The sequence below is a fragment of the Chaetodon trifascialis genome, chromosome 23, assembly GCF_039877785.1.
Source record: "Chaetodon trifascialis isolate fChaTrf1 chromosome 23, fChaTrf1.hap1, whole genome shotgun sequence".
NCBI lineage: Eukaryota > Metazoa > Chordata > Actinopteri > Chaetodontiformes > Chaetodontidae > Chaetodon > Chaetodon trifascialis.
The window spans coordinates 883,245-900,000 of record NC_092078.1 but is presented as its reverse complement, the minus strand read 5'-3'; the positions used below and the strand labels follow the sequence as shown (position 1 = coordinate 900,000).

At 44.3% G+C, this 16,756-nt stretch overlaps 2 protein-coding genes across 2 annotated transcripts in view; one reads left to right on the top strand and one right to left on the bottom strand.

Moving 5' to 3' along the window:
* LOC139351229 (aminoacyl tRNA synthase complex-interacting multifunctional protein 1-like) overlaps positions 1 to 2,024 on the bottom strand; it is a 5,926-nt gene extending 3,902 nt beyond the window's left edge. The window contains exon 1 of the mRNA XM_070993028.1: positions 1,937 to 2,024. Within this exon, the coding sequence (XP_070849129.1) occupies positions 1,937 to 1,968 (32 nt within the window). The 5' untranslated portion in view covers positions 1,969 to 2,024. The remainder of the gene's footprint in view (positions 1 to 1,936) is intronic.
* A 5,798-nt stretch (positions 2,025 to 7,822) lies between these two features.
* Positions 7,823 to 11,874, top strand: LOC139351226 (phosphatidylcholine:ceramide cholinephosphotransferase 2-like). Its single transcript, XM_070993024.1, has 6 exons — positions 7,823 to 8,446; positions 8,910 to 9,027; positions 9,111 to 9,168; positions 10,400 to 10,495; positions 10,962 to 11,128; positions 11,554 to 11,874. Exons 1-6 carry the CDS (start codon positions 7,914 to 7,916, stop codon positions 11,725 to 11,727), a joined length of 1,146 nt encoding a protein of 381 aa, XP_070849125.1. The 5' UTR covers positions 7,823 to 7,913; the 3' UTR covers positions 11,728 to 11,874.
* The last annotated feature ends 4,882 nt before the right edge of the window (positions 11,875 to 16,756 follow it).

The window sequence follows — 16,756 nt, the reverse complement described above, 5'->3', positions numbered from 1 at the left end:
GAGCTGTATTTCAGAGTAAAACAGGACGACAGACGAGAGTCTAGAGGTTCACCACATGAATGAGACATGAAAGCCTGAAGACAGCGTCACTGGGGTTTTGATAGATGTTATCTGTGATGGGGGAACGTACATATATTGTGCCATCAAAGTACTGCACACACACACACACGCACACACACACGCAGGCTTCCTGAGACCAGTCTATTTGCATAATGGTGAACAGAAAGCGACTGCGTAACATTTCCATACACAAACGCACTCGACTGACAGTAACACACTTGTCTTCTTCACGAGGTCATTTTTGAAGGGAAAATCCCCCTGAAACACTTTAACTGTTAAGATATTGTCTGCTCCTCGGTGACTTGTTGAAGCAGTTGAATTTTAACTGCAATACCATAAGAAGCAAACACGGTCACATGGTCCTGGTGGGGACACCTTTCCTCCTGGACCTCTGCAGCCAACTGACACAGAAAGTACAATTCAGCCATCAGGCCTTCAGGCACAATCACGTGTGGGAATGATGAAACTTGTGCTAAACCTTGGAGGAAGCCATCTGAGAAAGCAGAGACCTGGTTCACACACAGTCAGGAGACAGGAGTCTGTAGCTGTTGTCCTGTTAGCGACCATTAGCAGGTTAGCTACCTTAGAAACATCTTCTTTTCTTCAAAATCTCTTTATTGATTGAAATGATGCATAAAATGAGGACAAAGTGTGGGCGTGAGTGAACGGTCCAGTGCAGAGACAAACAGAAAGACATTTGATGGACAGAGTTTGTCACTGGTTAGTTTATTAGCAGTTAGCATACCAGCGACAGTGCTTCACCAACTAACTTGGTGAGTCACTATATGACCAACTTTTAGGACCAAATATTTTGCAAATGCATTTCACTGTGTTAATTATACTTTGCTGTACTCGTATAGCCCTGCGATCGGCTGGCGACCGGTCCAGGGTGTACCCCGCCTGTTGACAGCTGAAATAGGCTCCGAAAGGGATAAGCGGCATAGAAAATGGATGGATGGATGTACTCGTATACTGTTTAACTGTACTGTCCTCATAATGAGGGTCCCTGTGATTTAAGTTTCATCATTTGTCCACATGAAGCCTGAAACTTACGACCATACTGACCAACAACCATGAACTCCAAACCTTTATCAAAAACCTAAAGCCTGTACCCTACATTAGACGTCTTGGCTTGTGGGGACCGTCCTTCTGTCCCCAAACGGTAGCTTCATGTCCTCACAGTGTGATCACTACAGACGCACTGACACACGTGCAGCAGCTGTCGAACCACAGACATGTAGAGAGACGCAACAGCTGCAGCCAAACCTCCTGCTATAAATAGGACGAGCTGCTAAACATGAACCAGGCGCTGGAAGAAGTACTTTTACTTTGGCTTCTACTTCAGTGAAAGCAGAAATGTCAAAATGAAAAATACTGTGTTAGAAGTGGAAGTCCTGAATTCAGATATTACCAAAGTGAAAATGCAGCATTATGAAGACGAGTAGCAGTAAAATACAATGACCTCAAATATACTGAAGTACAGAACTTGAGTAGATGTACCTCAAGACAACACACAGACAACAACAACAACAACAACACCATTTAAAGAGAATAGAGCACCTTCAACAAACCAAAGGAAACAAAGAAAGAGACATTTTCTTGACTGCTTTCCACTTTCTGATGAAAGAAGGAAAATATGCTTTTAAAACTCTGAAAAACAGCTTAAGACTAAAGCCAAAAATGCCAAACATCCTGAGACAACTCAACCTTTAAATGTCCTCTGTGAGGACGTGAAACCTTCACATTGTCTGTCTTTGAACTTAAGACACACAGCAAGACAACACACACACACACACACACACACACACACACACACACACACACACACACACACACACACACACACACACACACACACACACACACAGGCTTGTACCTGGGAGGAAACAGGTTGTCGGCGTTGTTCATGCTGGACGATGTTGTCGGTCTACCGGTCAGAGAAAGAAAGCTCAGAGTCCGTCTTCAGCTGAGACAAACACTCTGTCAGCTGTCTGTTTCCATCTCCAGCTGGCTGGAGGTCAAAGGTCAAACACCTCCCCCTTGAAATCCCAGACAAGACTGTACGATCTGGGTCGAATTGAACATTAATTTGACCAAAACTAAACAAGATGTAATGAAATACAAGCTCTGTCCTCCAGTGAAAACTGTTCAGTCCTGCTTTCTTCTTCTTCTTTATTTTCAGACACTTCATACAGTTCAGGATCTGCCTCTTTAACTGTAACTCATAGCACGCAGCAGGAACATGAAGTACTCTGTTCATCCTGTAATGAATACACGCTGTGCTGCTGACACTGTGCACCCTGCAGTATACTGAAAACACTGTCTTCTTTCCATCCCTGCACGTTTTTATTGAGTGTAGTAGTGTAGTATTTAGGGTTTTCCAGTGAACAATCAGCCCCCTCTGATGGAAGAAGCCAGTACTACAACCACTGCCGCACATCAAACCTGTGTTGGACTTCCTCTGCGGTCACTGGGTCGTCTCTAATGTGTCTCTAAACATGTCAGAAGCAACAAAACTGATGTTCGTATGTGCATCAGGGTGGTTTTCTTCTCTGGTGGAAAACAAGTGTTAAATATAACATCACTTATCAAGCAGCTTTGGTGCAAGCGGGATTTGTCTGAATCCAAAGTTTGCTTATGTTTTTTTCTTTTCCCTTTTTGTCATAAATGAAACTCTACCTCAGGTAGAAGCACTGTGCAGGACGCAAGGTCCTGGCCCCAGGTGAGACGCCAGGTGTTCAGGCAGGGGGAGGGGTTTCTCAGAGGCGTTTTTACAGGAAGTAGTCCTGACAGGCCGCCGATGATCGTGAGTACATTTCTATAATTTTAACCTCCATTTCAAGTACTTTTCTACTTGAAGTACAGTTTAAGTGAAATGTAGTTCTTCTTCTGTGAATTATCCTCCACATGATTCGGCTTTTAGGGAGTCTGGAGGTGAGCCAGCAGGGCGCGTGGCCGGAAGCGGCGGCTCAGTTTACCAACGCGACAACAGCGGCCGATTTGTGAACCGTTGGGCGTGTCATACCCGGGAGGCGCGAGGATGGCGGGCGGGCTCCTCCCGCGCCCGCGCGCGCGGTCACGCGGAGCCTCCGCCGCGCTGACAGGGGAGGAGGGGGAGGAGGAGGAGAAGGAGGCGAGTGAGGAGACGAAGAGGTGAAGAGTCTGGAGCGGAATGAGTGAAAATGAGCCGTTTGAGCGGTGAGTTGTTTCTTCTCCGGTCACAGAAAATTTGTCGAGCTGTTTTTTTTGTGTTTGACACGAAGAAAGAGGCAGAAACGAGGCGCACACCTTCGGACAGGTGTGTTCAGGGGCTCCCCTTCTTCCGTCGACCTACCTGTGGCAACATGGAGGACGTGTACAAACTTTTGAGGCGTTCGTGTTCGCGGAGCGGAACCTTCGAGACGGTTTGTGAAGCAAAGGTCCGTGAAAACGTCTTTAATTCAGTTTGACGGAAACGTCCAGACTTCAGGCGTTTGATTTCAGGCCTTCGTGTCGCTTTTGGGGCTGAGACGTCATCAATCAATCGGATTCAGGACTTTTCTTACATCTATAACGTTCAAAGAAGTGTCTCTTAGTGCTGAAGCGATGTGCTCCTCAGTTAAGTGATTGTTTAATCAATTTCCTAAAACCACTGGAAACCATTCATGTGGTTCAAGTCAGAAGTTGCTTCTTCTTGTGAAGTGCTTTTCTGTTTATCTATATAATATCTGTTAGTGATTAAACAGAAAACTGGTTAACTATTCAGATACTATACTTTTCTCGCTTTTATATGGTTGTGCATTGAATTTCAGTTTTTTTTGGGTTGGACAAAGCAAAAAATCTGAAGGCGACAACATGAGTTTTGGGAAAGTACAATGAAGATTTTTAACTGTTGTCTGATAGTGAAAACTAAACTAAAACAATCTGAATGAATGGCTGAAGAAGAATAGTGGACAGTCAGCTGTGTCCTCGCCGTCCGTCTCCAGCTGGCCAATCAGTGGTAATGAGGAGGAAATTGACTTCACATGGTCGTAACTTGATTAGAGTTAATGTCGGTGTTGTTCGGTGACAGACAGGAAGCAGGCAGAGGACAGCTGACCGAAGGATGTCAGTGGACACTAAAGCACTGACCTTTAAAAGATTCTGCTTCCAGCTGGATTTTTTAACATGGACCAAAATCTCAAACAGGTTTATTGTCAAGTCGGTTTTCAAATACAGCAAAATGACCTCAGTTCTGTGGTGCCGAACAGTCCAGATACAGACATACGAGCTCCAACACATGACTGGAATCACTGGTTTTCATTCACAGGCTGCATGTTGTTGAGGGTTTGTGTTTTCTGTTGTTTTATGAAAAAAAAAACTAAAAAGATAAACTTGTTTAGAGTCTTTAAAGTGAGATTTCATTCTTTGTTGTGTGTCCGTGTTGGACATTCGATCGTGAAAGTGCTGACTTTCTTGCAGCGTCTCGTTAGAATAATCCTGCTTGATGAGCTTCGTCTCGTTTCCTGATGGACACAAAGTGTCCTTCCTTCGACGTGTCGCAGGTTTAACATCTTAACTCGCGTCTGTTGGCGCATTTGTGTGGACGGTTGTTGGAGAGGCGGCCGGCAGAGGAGGTGACGCACAACTCCGTTTACCTCAAGCTGCAGCTTTTCTTTTCCCAAAGATCACATTTCTCTGACACACACGTGCACTGGATAAGAAACCAGGGTCTCAAACCGACAACATGTCGGTCCGTCTCTCAGTGCTGTCTGACTTCCTGTCTCTGGCTCTCAGCTCTCAGCTCATTGGTTTCCTCGCTGTAGTTTTAATCAGACCATCAGGAGGAAGTAGAGTGCTTGGGACTAGTTTCAGCGGCGGATGAATCCACGTTTAATGCTGTAGAGTGTGTGTGTGTGTGTGTGTGTGTGTGTGTGTGTGTGTGTGTGTGTGTGTGTGTGTGTGTGTGTGTGTGTGTGTGTGTGTGTGTGTGTGTGTGTGTGTGTGTGTGTGTGTGTCAGAACAAGCTACCTTTGTGTTCATGGTGATGAAGAACAGTGAGGCTCACTGATGAGCTTTAGTGAAGATCAATCAGCTGTGATTCATACCTGAAGAAAACGATATCACCAGATTTATTGACTTTAAACTAGCGCTGGCTACTTTTTGATATTTCAGAGCTGTCAATATGACCCTGCAGCTAATGATCATTTTCATTTAGTTTGCCAATTATTCTTTACATAACAAGAACTTTGTCCAAATAAATGACATTTTTGATTTAAATCATAGTAATTAAATAATAAATGCAAGAATTCAATGTCCACTTGAAGACACGTTTCAGTTGGTACCAGAAAATTGTGAGGTTACACAGAAAATGAGATGTTGAGATGAGAATATTTAACTCAGGATCTATGTCAGAATGTAATAAAGCATCATTAACTGTCTGGTTTCAGTCTCAACATCCATGTTTTACTTAGCATTTTTATCTTTTTAACTTTAATTGTATTCTAACAAGTTTGTTCATTTATTTCCACTCAAAAAGTCAACAAAATGTCAGTTAAACAAGACAAAACAGCAAAGTGACTGCAGACAAATTAACCTTTAACAGAGAAATCAGTGTGAGTGCCACAGCTAATTAGCGTTAGCTCGCTAACCTGAAGTAGGTTCAATTCATGGCAGTAGGATTTTTATTATCTGTACAAATGTACACAGTAAATCCTCTAAAGCTTTTTATCTTGACCCTTTGGTGCTACCGTGTTTGCTCTTTGTAGTACTTGCTGGCTGTAATGACTTAATTTCCCCAGAGTGGCATCAATAAAGTCTTATTTTATCTTGTTAGCAGACAAGTTGGCTGAAAAAAAAGTTATTGTTTGATGGTGTTTCAAGTTGTTTGATAGTATCGCTATTGTTTGCAGTGTGGCGTTAGACGGTGACGTGCAGGAAGCTGCAGCTCTTTGATTTCGTTTCGTTCACTTTCAGGTTGTGAACGTTCATTAGAAACTGAACTTATTGAACTCTGGTTTGAGGTGTGAAAGCCTGAAAATCAGTGTGCTGAAGCTGTTTTTATCACTTCTGAGCTCAATTTTTTGTTCTTTCACTCGTCACATGATTTCAGTTTAAAGGTGATGTCAGCTGGCGGGTGAGGAAGATTCAGGTCATCTTCCTCCTGTTTGCCTGTTTGATGATGAGGATGTCGATGCCGTCGGACTTGTTTTGCTTTAACAGGAAGTGTGTGTGTGTGCGTGCGTGCGTGTGCGCGCGTGCATGTTGGCGGGTGTGTCTGTTTTACAGGGAGTGCCTCTCTCAGGTTACATAGATTCAGCCTGTGTGTGTGTGTGTGTGCGCGTGTGTGCGCGTGTGCGCGTGTGTGCGTGTGTGCGTGTGTGCGTGTGTGCGTGTGTGTGTGTGTGTGTGGCAGGTGACTAACCCACCTACCAACAATGGTATGTTAACAAGTGACATGTGCAACAGGTAGCAAGTGGCAGTGCAGTAAAAAAAGTGTACGTGAACAGATGAGGTATACAGTGTATATAAAATATAAAGTGATATGTGCAGTATGACATGAGCTGAGTTGTAATGTTCTTCTTTGTTGTAGTCTCTTGGGTCCTGAGTGAGGGCCACGAGGTCGTAAGACGGGGTGTCATTGTCAATGGGAGGGTGGTGGTGGACAGAGTTCAGCGGGGTAACAGCTCTGGGGATGATGCTGCGTGCCCTTCTTAGACACTGCTTGCGCTGGAGGTCCTCCATGGCGGTGTGCTAAGCACCGGTGATGTACTGGGTGGTTTTCGCCACCCGTTGCAGGGCCTTCTGCTTGGAGTCTGTGCAGCTGCCGTACCATACTGACATGCAGTTAGTCAGGATGCTGTTGATGGTGCAGCGGTAGAAGTGAACTAGGATCTGACGAGCCAGGTTAACTTTCTTCAGTCTCCTCAGGAAGTAGAGCCTTCTTTATCAGGGTGGAGGAGTTGAGGGTCCAGGAGAGGTCCTCGGAGATGTGGGCGCCCAGGAACTTGAAGCTTGAGACACGTTCGAGCTCTGCCCCGTTGATGTGAATGGGGGTGTGACTGCAGCCTTTGGTTTCCTTGTAGTCCACGATGAGCCCCTCGGTCTTCTTGGTGTTGAAGGTCAGGTTGTTGTTGGCGCACCACATCACCAGCTGCTGAACCTCATCCCTGTAGGCTGACTAATCGTTGTTATCACTGTGGTGTTGTCTGTGAACGCGATAATGGAATTGGAGCCGTGCACAGGCACGCAGTCGTGGGAGTAGAGGAGGGGGCTCAGCACACAGCCCTGTGGGATGCCAGTGTTCAGGGTCAGGGTGGCAGAGGTGTGATTGTTAAACCGACTGACAGTCTTAGTCTCAGTTTAACAGCCTGAGGTCTGTTGGTCAGAGGTCTGCAGAGAATTGATTTAAATCTTTCTTGGTCTGATTTAGATAAACAGTTTATTTTTTTTTTTAAAAAGTTGATGTAATAAAATTTATTTAAACCCAGTTCCTTTTGAAACAGTTGATTTAAGCTCAGATAAATTCCAGTGCAGCAGAATGAAAAGCAGAAACGGGCAGAAACAGGAACTTATGAAAGATCTCAGCTGTTTTCTGGAAGCTAAACATGTGTTTGTTGTGTTTTTTCAGGTTTGATCTGATCGACCAATCACCTGCCTGCTGTGTGACTTCACCAGTGTAACGCCTGATATTGATCTGTGATCAGAGCCAGACCAGTCAGTGATCCAGGACTTGGAGTACTGATACCTGCTATAGATCACTGATGCTGGATTATTGATCACGTCTGAACCAGAGAAGCAGCTGACACTTTAAAAGACGGTTGATTGGTTGGCAAAGCAAGGAAACTCTTCCTCATTGGTCAAAGAATCATTAAAGAAAAACAACAGGCCAATCAATGGCAGCGTCAGAATTGATCCATTACACTGATGATGTCCAGTCCCATGTGGAAGTTAACGTGATCACAATGGATCCCCCTAATCCGAGGGTCGCTAATGGTAACCCAACCGGCCTCACCTCCTCCTCGCCACCACCCCCCGCTGATGCACATGACAGCAAAAGACAGCAGGAGGGCAGCAAACTGAGCAGCCTGTTGAAACAGAACCAGCTGATCCACTCCCTGAGCAGCGGACTGAGGAAACACTGCAACTACGTGAAGATTGCTGTGCCGGAGGAGCACGCCAACCGCCTGCCCAAGGAGTGGTGGAAGACAGGCGTGGCCTTCCTCTACGCCCTATTCAACCTCGTCTTCACCACCGTTGTCATCACCATAGTCCACGAGAGGGTGCCGGACAAGTCGGTGAGCCCACCGCTGCCCGACAAATTCTTCGACTATGTGGACCGAGTGCCCTGGGCCTTCACCGTGACCGAGGTCAATGGGCTGATCCTGGTTGGACTCTGGCTCATCCAGTGGCTCTTCCTCAAACACAAGTATGATCAGTAGAGATATTCAGTGCAGAAAGCTGCTGTGTTTTTTCTGTTTCCTCTTAATCAGTGAATCGTTTGCTCTGTAACAGGTCAGGAAATACAAACTGAGGTGACGCCTTCAGATCACATGTTCTGCTTGACCAAAACCACGAAGTGTCAGTATCGTACAGAGAACAGAGAAAAGCAGCAAATCCTGACTGGAAGAGAGTGATGATAAATAAGGAACGATTGATCGATGAATCACTGCAGATTCATTTTCTGTCAGTTGATTAATCGAGTTTAGTTTCATTAAATTAGGATTAACCAGAGCATTACCTGTTTTAGTACTAAATAAAGGCAACAGAAGGAACTTGATACACCTGAGTGCCAGGCGTCCTGAAGGTAACAGGACATCTGAAGAGCTCACAGGTGGATTAGAAAATCTTGGTTTGTCACGTTCGATTGAAGTGAACTTCCTTCTCCTCAGAGCCATCGTGGCTCGTCGCTGCTTCTTCCTGATCGGCACTCTCTACATGTACCGCTGCATCACCATGTACATCACCACCCTGCCCGTGCCCGGAAAACACATGGTCTGCGCACCAAAGGTACATGTACTTACTTTATACTTACATTTACTGTACATCCAGAATCACCTCGTCGTCAGTAAGTGTTCTCTTGTTTGTTGCAGCTGTACAACGACTCGACGGGCAAAATCTGGAGGATTGTGAGGCTGATCTCAGGAGGAGGTAATACCCAAGCTTTGAACTGTTTTAAAACACACGTGAAAACCAAAAGTCCTGCTGTCTGATTGACTGTCAGGACCATTGAGTACACTGAGGTGACTTTGCTCATGTTAAAAACATGGAAGGTGTGTCCTTTTAGACTAAAAGTTTTGGTTAAATGTGATCTTTAGACCAACAGAAAATGATGGCTTCAGAAATTCTCCACCAGATTTTTGTGTTATGGCTCCAGAACAACACAAGGACCTCCATGTTGGGAAATGAAATGTGCATAAAGAATTAACAAATTAATCCAAGTCATTAAAAAAAATACTTTGACCTTGCTGCGTTGGCACAGAATAATGAGAGAAAATCTAAATCCTGTGAGATGGAAGCAAATGGGAAAAAAGGACAGAACAAACTGAACACATGCAGTAGATTCGTACGCAGTGAGGATGCTTTTACTGTTTAAGCGTTTTATACATGTCACAGTTAAAGCCTCTGCCACCTTCTGCAAACACAGAACTTAAGACAGGTGAAAATGCAGCTTTATGTAAGGTGTCCGCAGGGTGAAAGTGTTTTTGGCGGCTGGAGGATGAATTGACATCTTTAAATAATCATCAGTTCATGGTGGAGAACAGATGAAGAAAAAAACCTGCTGAACTCCTGCTAAAGGTAGCTAGCTTAGCATAATAGTAGATAGCTTAGCAGTGCTGCTGTCTACAAATCATTAATCTAATGAACAGATTGTGATTAATGCATCTAAATTTATCACATGTAAATATTTGCCATGAGAGGCATTTAAAAATGTTTCAGTTCCAGTAGATGTTGGTGGATGAGTGAATCAGTGAACAGACGTAAACGTTAAAGGTGATCGAGCTGGTTAATCCGTCACAGGTAGACTCAGTCTGAACACCTGTTGGACGCTGGCTTGGTGAGGATTTTTGCTCACGGTCATGTCTCATGTTCATTCTTTTGATGAGTTGTTTTTGTCAAAATTACCACATTTTGACCGCTCTAAATCAAAGTTAGTATTCTTAAAGTTAAAATGAATCAGAAAACTGAGAACACACATTGGTGGTATTCACTGGAGATTTTTGTAGGTTCACCTTTGTGTCTGCCTTGCAGTCGCCTTCCAGCATGAAAACTGAAAACTCCTCTTCTCAGCCGATCTGCTTCTGTAGTTGCTGCTTTGTGCCTGCAGAGGGCAGCGTTTGTAAAGTTATTATCCAGTTTTAACTCGGCTGCTCTTGTTCAGGTTTGTCTCTGACCGGCTCTCACCTGATGTGTGGTGACTTCCTGTACAGTGGTCACACCGTCATGTTGACGCTGTCCTACCTCTTCATCAAGGAATGTGAGTGCACATCAGCATCATTCAGTCTGAACTCACTGCTGCTGTTTCATTTGTAATAGCTTCTTTATTAGTTATGATGCTTAGTTATTAACTTTTGAAAAATACTTAGAGATTTTCACAATAATGTCAGAGATAAAATTCTTGACTCTCATAATAACACTACTTTTTCTTTAGTCCTCATTCTCGTAAGACGTAACTTTTCCCTTTTTTAGCCAAGGCACGTTTATGAGCACCGTTTAGCAACAAGGCAATTCAGAGACATTATTGGAGCGCAAGGCAATACAGGAGTAAATAAAGGATGATGCCAATGTTAGTGATAATTGCCTTGTGTTATCGTATTGTTTTTACTCAACTATGAGTCGTTCAATGAGATCATTTTAAAGCAAGAAACCTTGAAATGAATGTTGGATGCTTCAGTGTGTGATGCACTGCTGTGCTTTGTGTGTGATGTCTCGCATGTGTTCAGACTCCGCTCGATGGATGTGGTGGTACCACTGGCTCTGCTGGCTGCTCAGCGCCTCAGGAGTCATCTGCATCCTGATCGCTCATGAGCACTACAGCATTGATGTAGTGGTTGGATACTTTGCCACCACCAGGACCTTCTGGTGGTACCACACCATGGCCAACACACATGTAGGAGCGTGCACACACACACACACACACACGCACGCACACAGGCACACAGGCAGGACAGTGTTCAATGTGCTTGCACTGCATGTTCCTTGTAAATTTGCCTTGAGTTGAGACTTGGTTCTCCACATAAACCAGATTAACTGTTAATGATTTTGGGGACAGGAGTAGTTAAAATGGGCAAGTTGAATTCCTTTAAACATGTTCTTCAGCATTTACTGTTGTGCAAATGAGAAATGCTCATTGAACTTTGCCCAAACGTGTACTCGACACAGAAGGACACAGCGTTGGGACACAAGGCTGTCCCACTGCAAGAAAGAGAGGAGGCATAACGGAACATAATGGCTGAAAGCAGCATCACAGAACATCTGTTTCGAAAACTAACTCACTGGTTAATTTGTTATTCATTTTTGTCTATTCTTGTGCAGTCGCTGCGTCAAGCTCCGAATAATTACCTGTCAAGGACGTGGTGGAACCCAGTCTTCAATTTCCTAGAGAGGAACGTTCAGACGACGGTTCCCCTCGTGTTCTCGTGGCCAGTGGCCCTGCCCTCCTCCTGCAGGCAGCGGTATAGGATGGTGGAGGGGGGGAGGGACGAATGAGGATGCCGACCAGATAACTGACCTGAGCATCTTCATCCCGTCTGAAAGAACTTGAACATCAATTTATTTGCTTCATTACCACTTCCAGCCCTCTCCTGCACACTGAGGAAGAGGAGACACTAAGAGGAGGAAGACGTGAATGTGTTTACATTGCTATGATCACCTGATATTTATTTATCTATCAGTGAGTTAAGCCCCATAACAGTACTGATGCTTTTCCTCCTGAATCTGAAGTGAGGAGTCGACATCCAGCTTACCTCAACTGAGAGTCTAATTAAATCCCCACTTCTTTTTGTCTTTGGTACACCATTAATTTTTTTTATCAATGCATGTTATATGTCATGGCAAACGTGCCAGTAAATCCAGCCTGTGGTCTGGTGAACTATGAACTTTTGGGATTCTTTCGTGATAGGGTTCAAATTCAAACCACTGATGACTTGCAGCTTTTCAGAATGTCAATGTGAGGGCTTTTCTGGTCTTAATGTTCAGCTGCTCCCCCAACAGACCAATCAGCTGAGGAGGTAGAAAGGAGCTTTCACAGTACAGGAAAGATATGGTTGCTAACTGCTAGCTAAAGCTTGTGATACACTTGCCTTTAACAGAGGGCTTGTGTAGACGAACAGCTGCCATACAAGTGTTATTGTAGCCTGCTTGCTTGTGTGCTTCATGTGAATGTGGAGGGTTGAAAAGTTAATCCACTGACTGACATCAGAAGGTCTCTAAGGACTTTGGATTTTCCATGAACATGATCAGAACTAAACATGGATACATAACTGGTTTACTGTCTGCTGTTGCAGCGTGTTTTGCAGAATAATCAAACATACCTGACATGCTAATATGAAGAAGTTGTGAGATGGGAGAGGATACTTACAAAACCAAGAATGTTTGATAGGCTGCTGTAAGCACCAGACCAAAGAACTGTGTCTTGTCATCGTGTTAGCCGGCTAACAGGAGGACATTTTGAGACATGCAAATATGTTTGAAGGACAAGGGGGAGAAAAATGGCAGAAAGGGAGCAGTTGATTCTCTTCTTTTGGCAAAGCATGGATGTGGCTTTAGCAAGACGGCTGCTGCTAAAAACAAACCATCTGTGGCTCTGATTCCACTCTGAACTCGTTGCCTCTGATATGTCTTCAAAAACGAGCTAACTGTTGAAGTGCCAAACAGATGTTTCTTCACCAAAAACTGGAGAGAAATTTTGTGCTGTTGAATTTCGTGCAGTTAACAAAGCCAAGAAATACATTTAGCAGACATGAAAGGCAAATGAACCACCTCCCAACAAAGGAAAGTTATACAAGTGTTTTCATTGAAATCATTTTTTTTTACTGTGGAGACTTCGAACCAAAGCTAGCAACTTAGCATTCTCAGTGCTACCTTCACTTTGGTCTTCATATGAGAGTGATTGTTTGCGGCACTGACTTAGGTTCCATTACCCACACGGAAGCAACAATTGTTCTGTAATGACAGTTTAAGTGTTTGGCATCCACGGAGGGTAAATGTGCCACCTGCCAACGAAGAAAAGTGACACTAAATAGTTAAACACTGAGATGATTAATTCTGACTGTGCTCTTGGTAAGCTCGCATGCTGCCAGCTAGCTTCTAGTAGCGAAACTGCTAGTGAGTTAATATTCCAGGTACTAACTTGGGTACTTTATCAGTTTGAGAGTCCATGAGTGTATTTAATGAGTATTGTTCTGTTTGGCCCTCCGTGCTTTATATTGATGTTTAAGTTATAAGTCAAAATGTGTAAGTATTGAGACCCTGAGCTCACAGTGGTCTTCTTTTTGTTTTGATTTTTTTCTTTTTTAACTATTGTTTTCTTAATTTGCTGCCATTCTTTATTGTAGAATGATTGTGACAATAACTGCCTGTAAACTAAGAGTTCATTATATTCGGTTGAAGTTGACATGAACAAAATGTCACCTTAAGATGTTTCATAATAAAAGATATGTCTGGTATTGATGTGTTAAGTGAAACGTTGTGGTGGTCTTTAGCTACTTGGCAACTATTGGATGGATTGCCATCAAATTCATGTTCTTCTCACAACTCAAACATTTTTCATGATCCTCTGACTTCTCTCCTAGGGCCATCATCAGGTCAACATTTTAACTTTTTACTTCAAGACCAAATGACAACATTCTCATCAGCTGCAGCTGTACTTCGTGTTTGCCGCAGTACTAGCATGTTAACACATTAAACCAACTGAACATGGTAAAACTCAAACCTGCTGAACATTAACATGATAGCATGCCACATTAGTATTTCAACAGGCAGAGCTGCTACCATGGCTGTAGACTTAAACTGTGTTCACATGAGGTGGATGATGGGGATAGGAAAGACTTCCAGTCAGGACTTGGTTGTATGATTACAGAAATGGTCTAGTTGAACATGTGGTGCAGTGATGATAAATAAAGTTAAATAAAGTTATGAACGACAGACTTTTGCAAACATGAGGTGACCATGTTTCTGATTGTTTAAGCTATTCCAAATTTCCCGTAATTGCAATTTAACATGGACTGTTCCAAATCAAAAAAACTCTCAATGAAGCATTAGTCTTGCTTTTATTTTAGACTGTAGCTTGTGTGTGCCTTCTTTTACTGCCTGCCATTTTGAAAGCATAATATCAGTCTTAGAATTTCCCTTCAAAGGTGCCATATTATGAAGCTTTTTCAATAAGTTGCATAGGTCTATGATTTCCATAAAGCATGTTTTTGAAGCTGTTTTCTGGAAATAGCTTTCAGGAAAAGATTCTCGCCTCTGTATTTCCCTCTGTTTCAGTCCCTTTCAGAATGTGTCGTTTCTGGTGTCTGTAACTTTAAATGCACATGAGCTGCTGCCCCACCCATGTTACCATGGTAACGGGGAGAGCTTAGACTCAAGTGGCACTACCCGTTTAAAAAAAAAAAAAAAAGAAGCAGTACCCCTATGAGAGTAGCGGACCGAGTTCTTCAGTAGTTCAACCATACATGTTCGAACCTGAATCGGATCCTGAAGGAGGGGAGGCTCCTACAGAACCTCAGAGAATTCGGCAGGACGCTTCTGAAAGGTTCGTCTAAAAACGTCTTTCTATTTTTTTCTCTTCAGTATGAGCACTGCCTGTACAGGAGGCAGCGTGAGAGGCCCGCAGTTCAGACGTCAATGCTAACGCTAAGAAGCACCAATCCTAACTTGTAGCATACCAGAATGACGGGGATAAACTCAGCTAAAAGCCTCTACCAAGCATTTGCAGCCAAACGAAACAGAATTCATACCCTAAGAAATTATATGGTAATGTAATGAAAACACTGAAGTAGCATATGTGCACTTTCCTGCGTCTGCTGTTTTCACAGCGTATGGTCTCTGGGGTTACCTCCCTCTGGATCGTCATTGGTGTTTCTATGGTGAACTTGGGTGTTGCCCCTCAAATCTCTTGACTCTGACTGGTCGATAGAGGTGTCGATCATCAAATCGACCACTGGGTTGCCGAGACATTGACGGTGTAAGGCTACGTTCCCACCAAACGCGATGAAACAAGATCGCGCCGCAAGATTACATACAAAGTCAATGCAAAAACGCGTGAAGCGTCATTTTGCCGGGCAACGTGATGGCCGCGATTGCGCAGCGCGATGGACGCGTTGGCCGCGAAAATCGCTCTCATCGCGTCGCCCCATCACGCCATCGCTTCATCGCTCGAGTTGAAATAATTGAACTTTTGCGGCGGATTCGCGTGTAGACGCGCTGCGACAGCCTATCAGCGTTGAGATCGTCATCGACGTGCTGACGTACGGACGTGGTCGACGAGAGAATGAAATGGCGGAAGAAATGTTGTTGTTGGGCGGGCTTGTCGCGCGACGCGATGACGCCGCAAGGGGTTTTTGTACCAGCGTCAAAACTGGAGCGTCTGGCGCGACGCGATTTCATTTGAGGCGCGATTTGAGGCGTTTGGTGGGAACGTAGCCTAAGGCTTTCGGGCCGGCTCGGGCTCGGGCTTAAGATCTTACCTCTACTCAGAAGGTGGAGCTGCTTGCCAGCACTTGAACACAGCACTATGATGTCTGGTACTTCCTGCCAATCAGGATGACTGGTGACCACAAGTATGGATGCCACTTTATTTGTACCATCATGGGATTGTGAGTGCAGGGAGTGATTTTGGACGCAACGTCAGTCTTCAGCCAATCAGAAAGCAGTTTATTGAGCAACAAACATGTTTTCCACAATATATCCTGATTCAGACACACTTTCTGTTTAAAATAAATCAAGAACGAATACATGGACAAACACAACCTACACACAGGCCTGACTCACTCACTGAGTAGGAACTAGTCCATGCTTACTTGAATCAGCGGGGGCAGGCTCTCCAGGGAGCCGTGGTGGCGTAAACAAAGGACTCTTGACTGCAGATTTTACTTTTACAACCTAGTTGAAAATTGCTCTTTAAAGGCTGAATGTAAAAATAAATAAATAAAACATCCATCCATCCATTTTCTATGCCGCTTATCCCTTTCGGGGTCGCAGGGGGGCCGGAGCCTATCTCGGCTGTCAACGGGCGGGAGGCGGAGTACACCCTGGACCGGTCGCCAGCTGATCGCAGGGCACATACACACAACCATTCACACTCACACTCACCTAGGGGCAATTTAGAGTCACCAATCAGCCTAATGAGCATGTTTTTGGTCTGCAGGAGGAAGCCGGAGAGAACCCACGCATGCATGGGAAGAACATGCAAACTTCACACAGAAAGGCCCGACCCGGAAATCGAACCTGTGACCTTCTTGATGTGAGGCACGCGCACTACCTGCTGCGCCACCGTGCAGCCCATAAATAAAACAATTAAATTAAATAAATAAAAATAATAAATAATAATTTCTTGATGGGGCTGCAGAATCAATGGCAAAGTTTGCACTTAGGCTCAGAACAATACATTTTTCTGGGTTTTTTATAGAGGAGCTCTAAGGCTCAGAGGCTGCACCATCACTTTGCTCTCCTGCTCCTTCACTCAGCTCTCCCCCTGCTGTATTCTGCTCTCCTTCACTTTGTTCCACTGCTCCTC

Coding starts and splice junctions, on each gene's coding strand:
- LOC139351226 (XM_070993024.1), top strand. CDS start 7,914: ATGGCAGCGTCAGAATTGATCCATTACACTGATGATGTCCAGTCCCAT. Junction 9,028..9,110: donor ACATGGTCTGCGCACCAAAG/GTACATGTACTT, acceptor TGTTTGTTGCAG/CTGTACAACGACTCGACGGG. Junction 11,129..11,553: donor ACACCATGGCCAACACACAT/GTAGGAGCGTGC, acceptor ATTCTTGTGCAG/TCGCTGCGTCAAGCTCCGAA.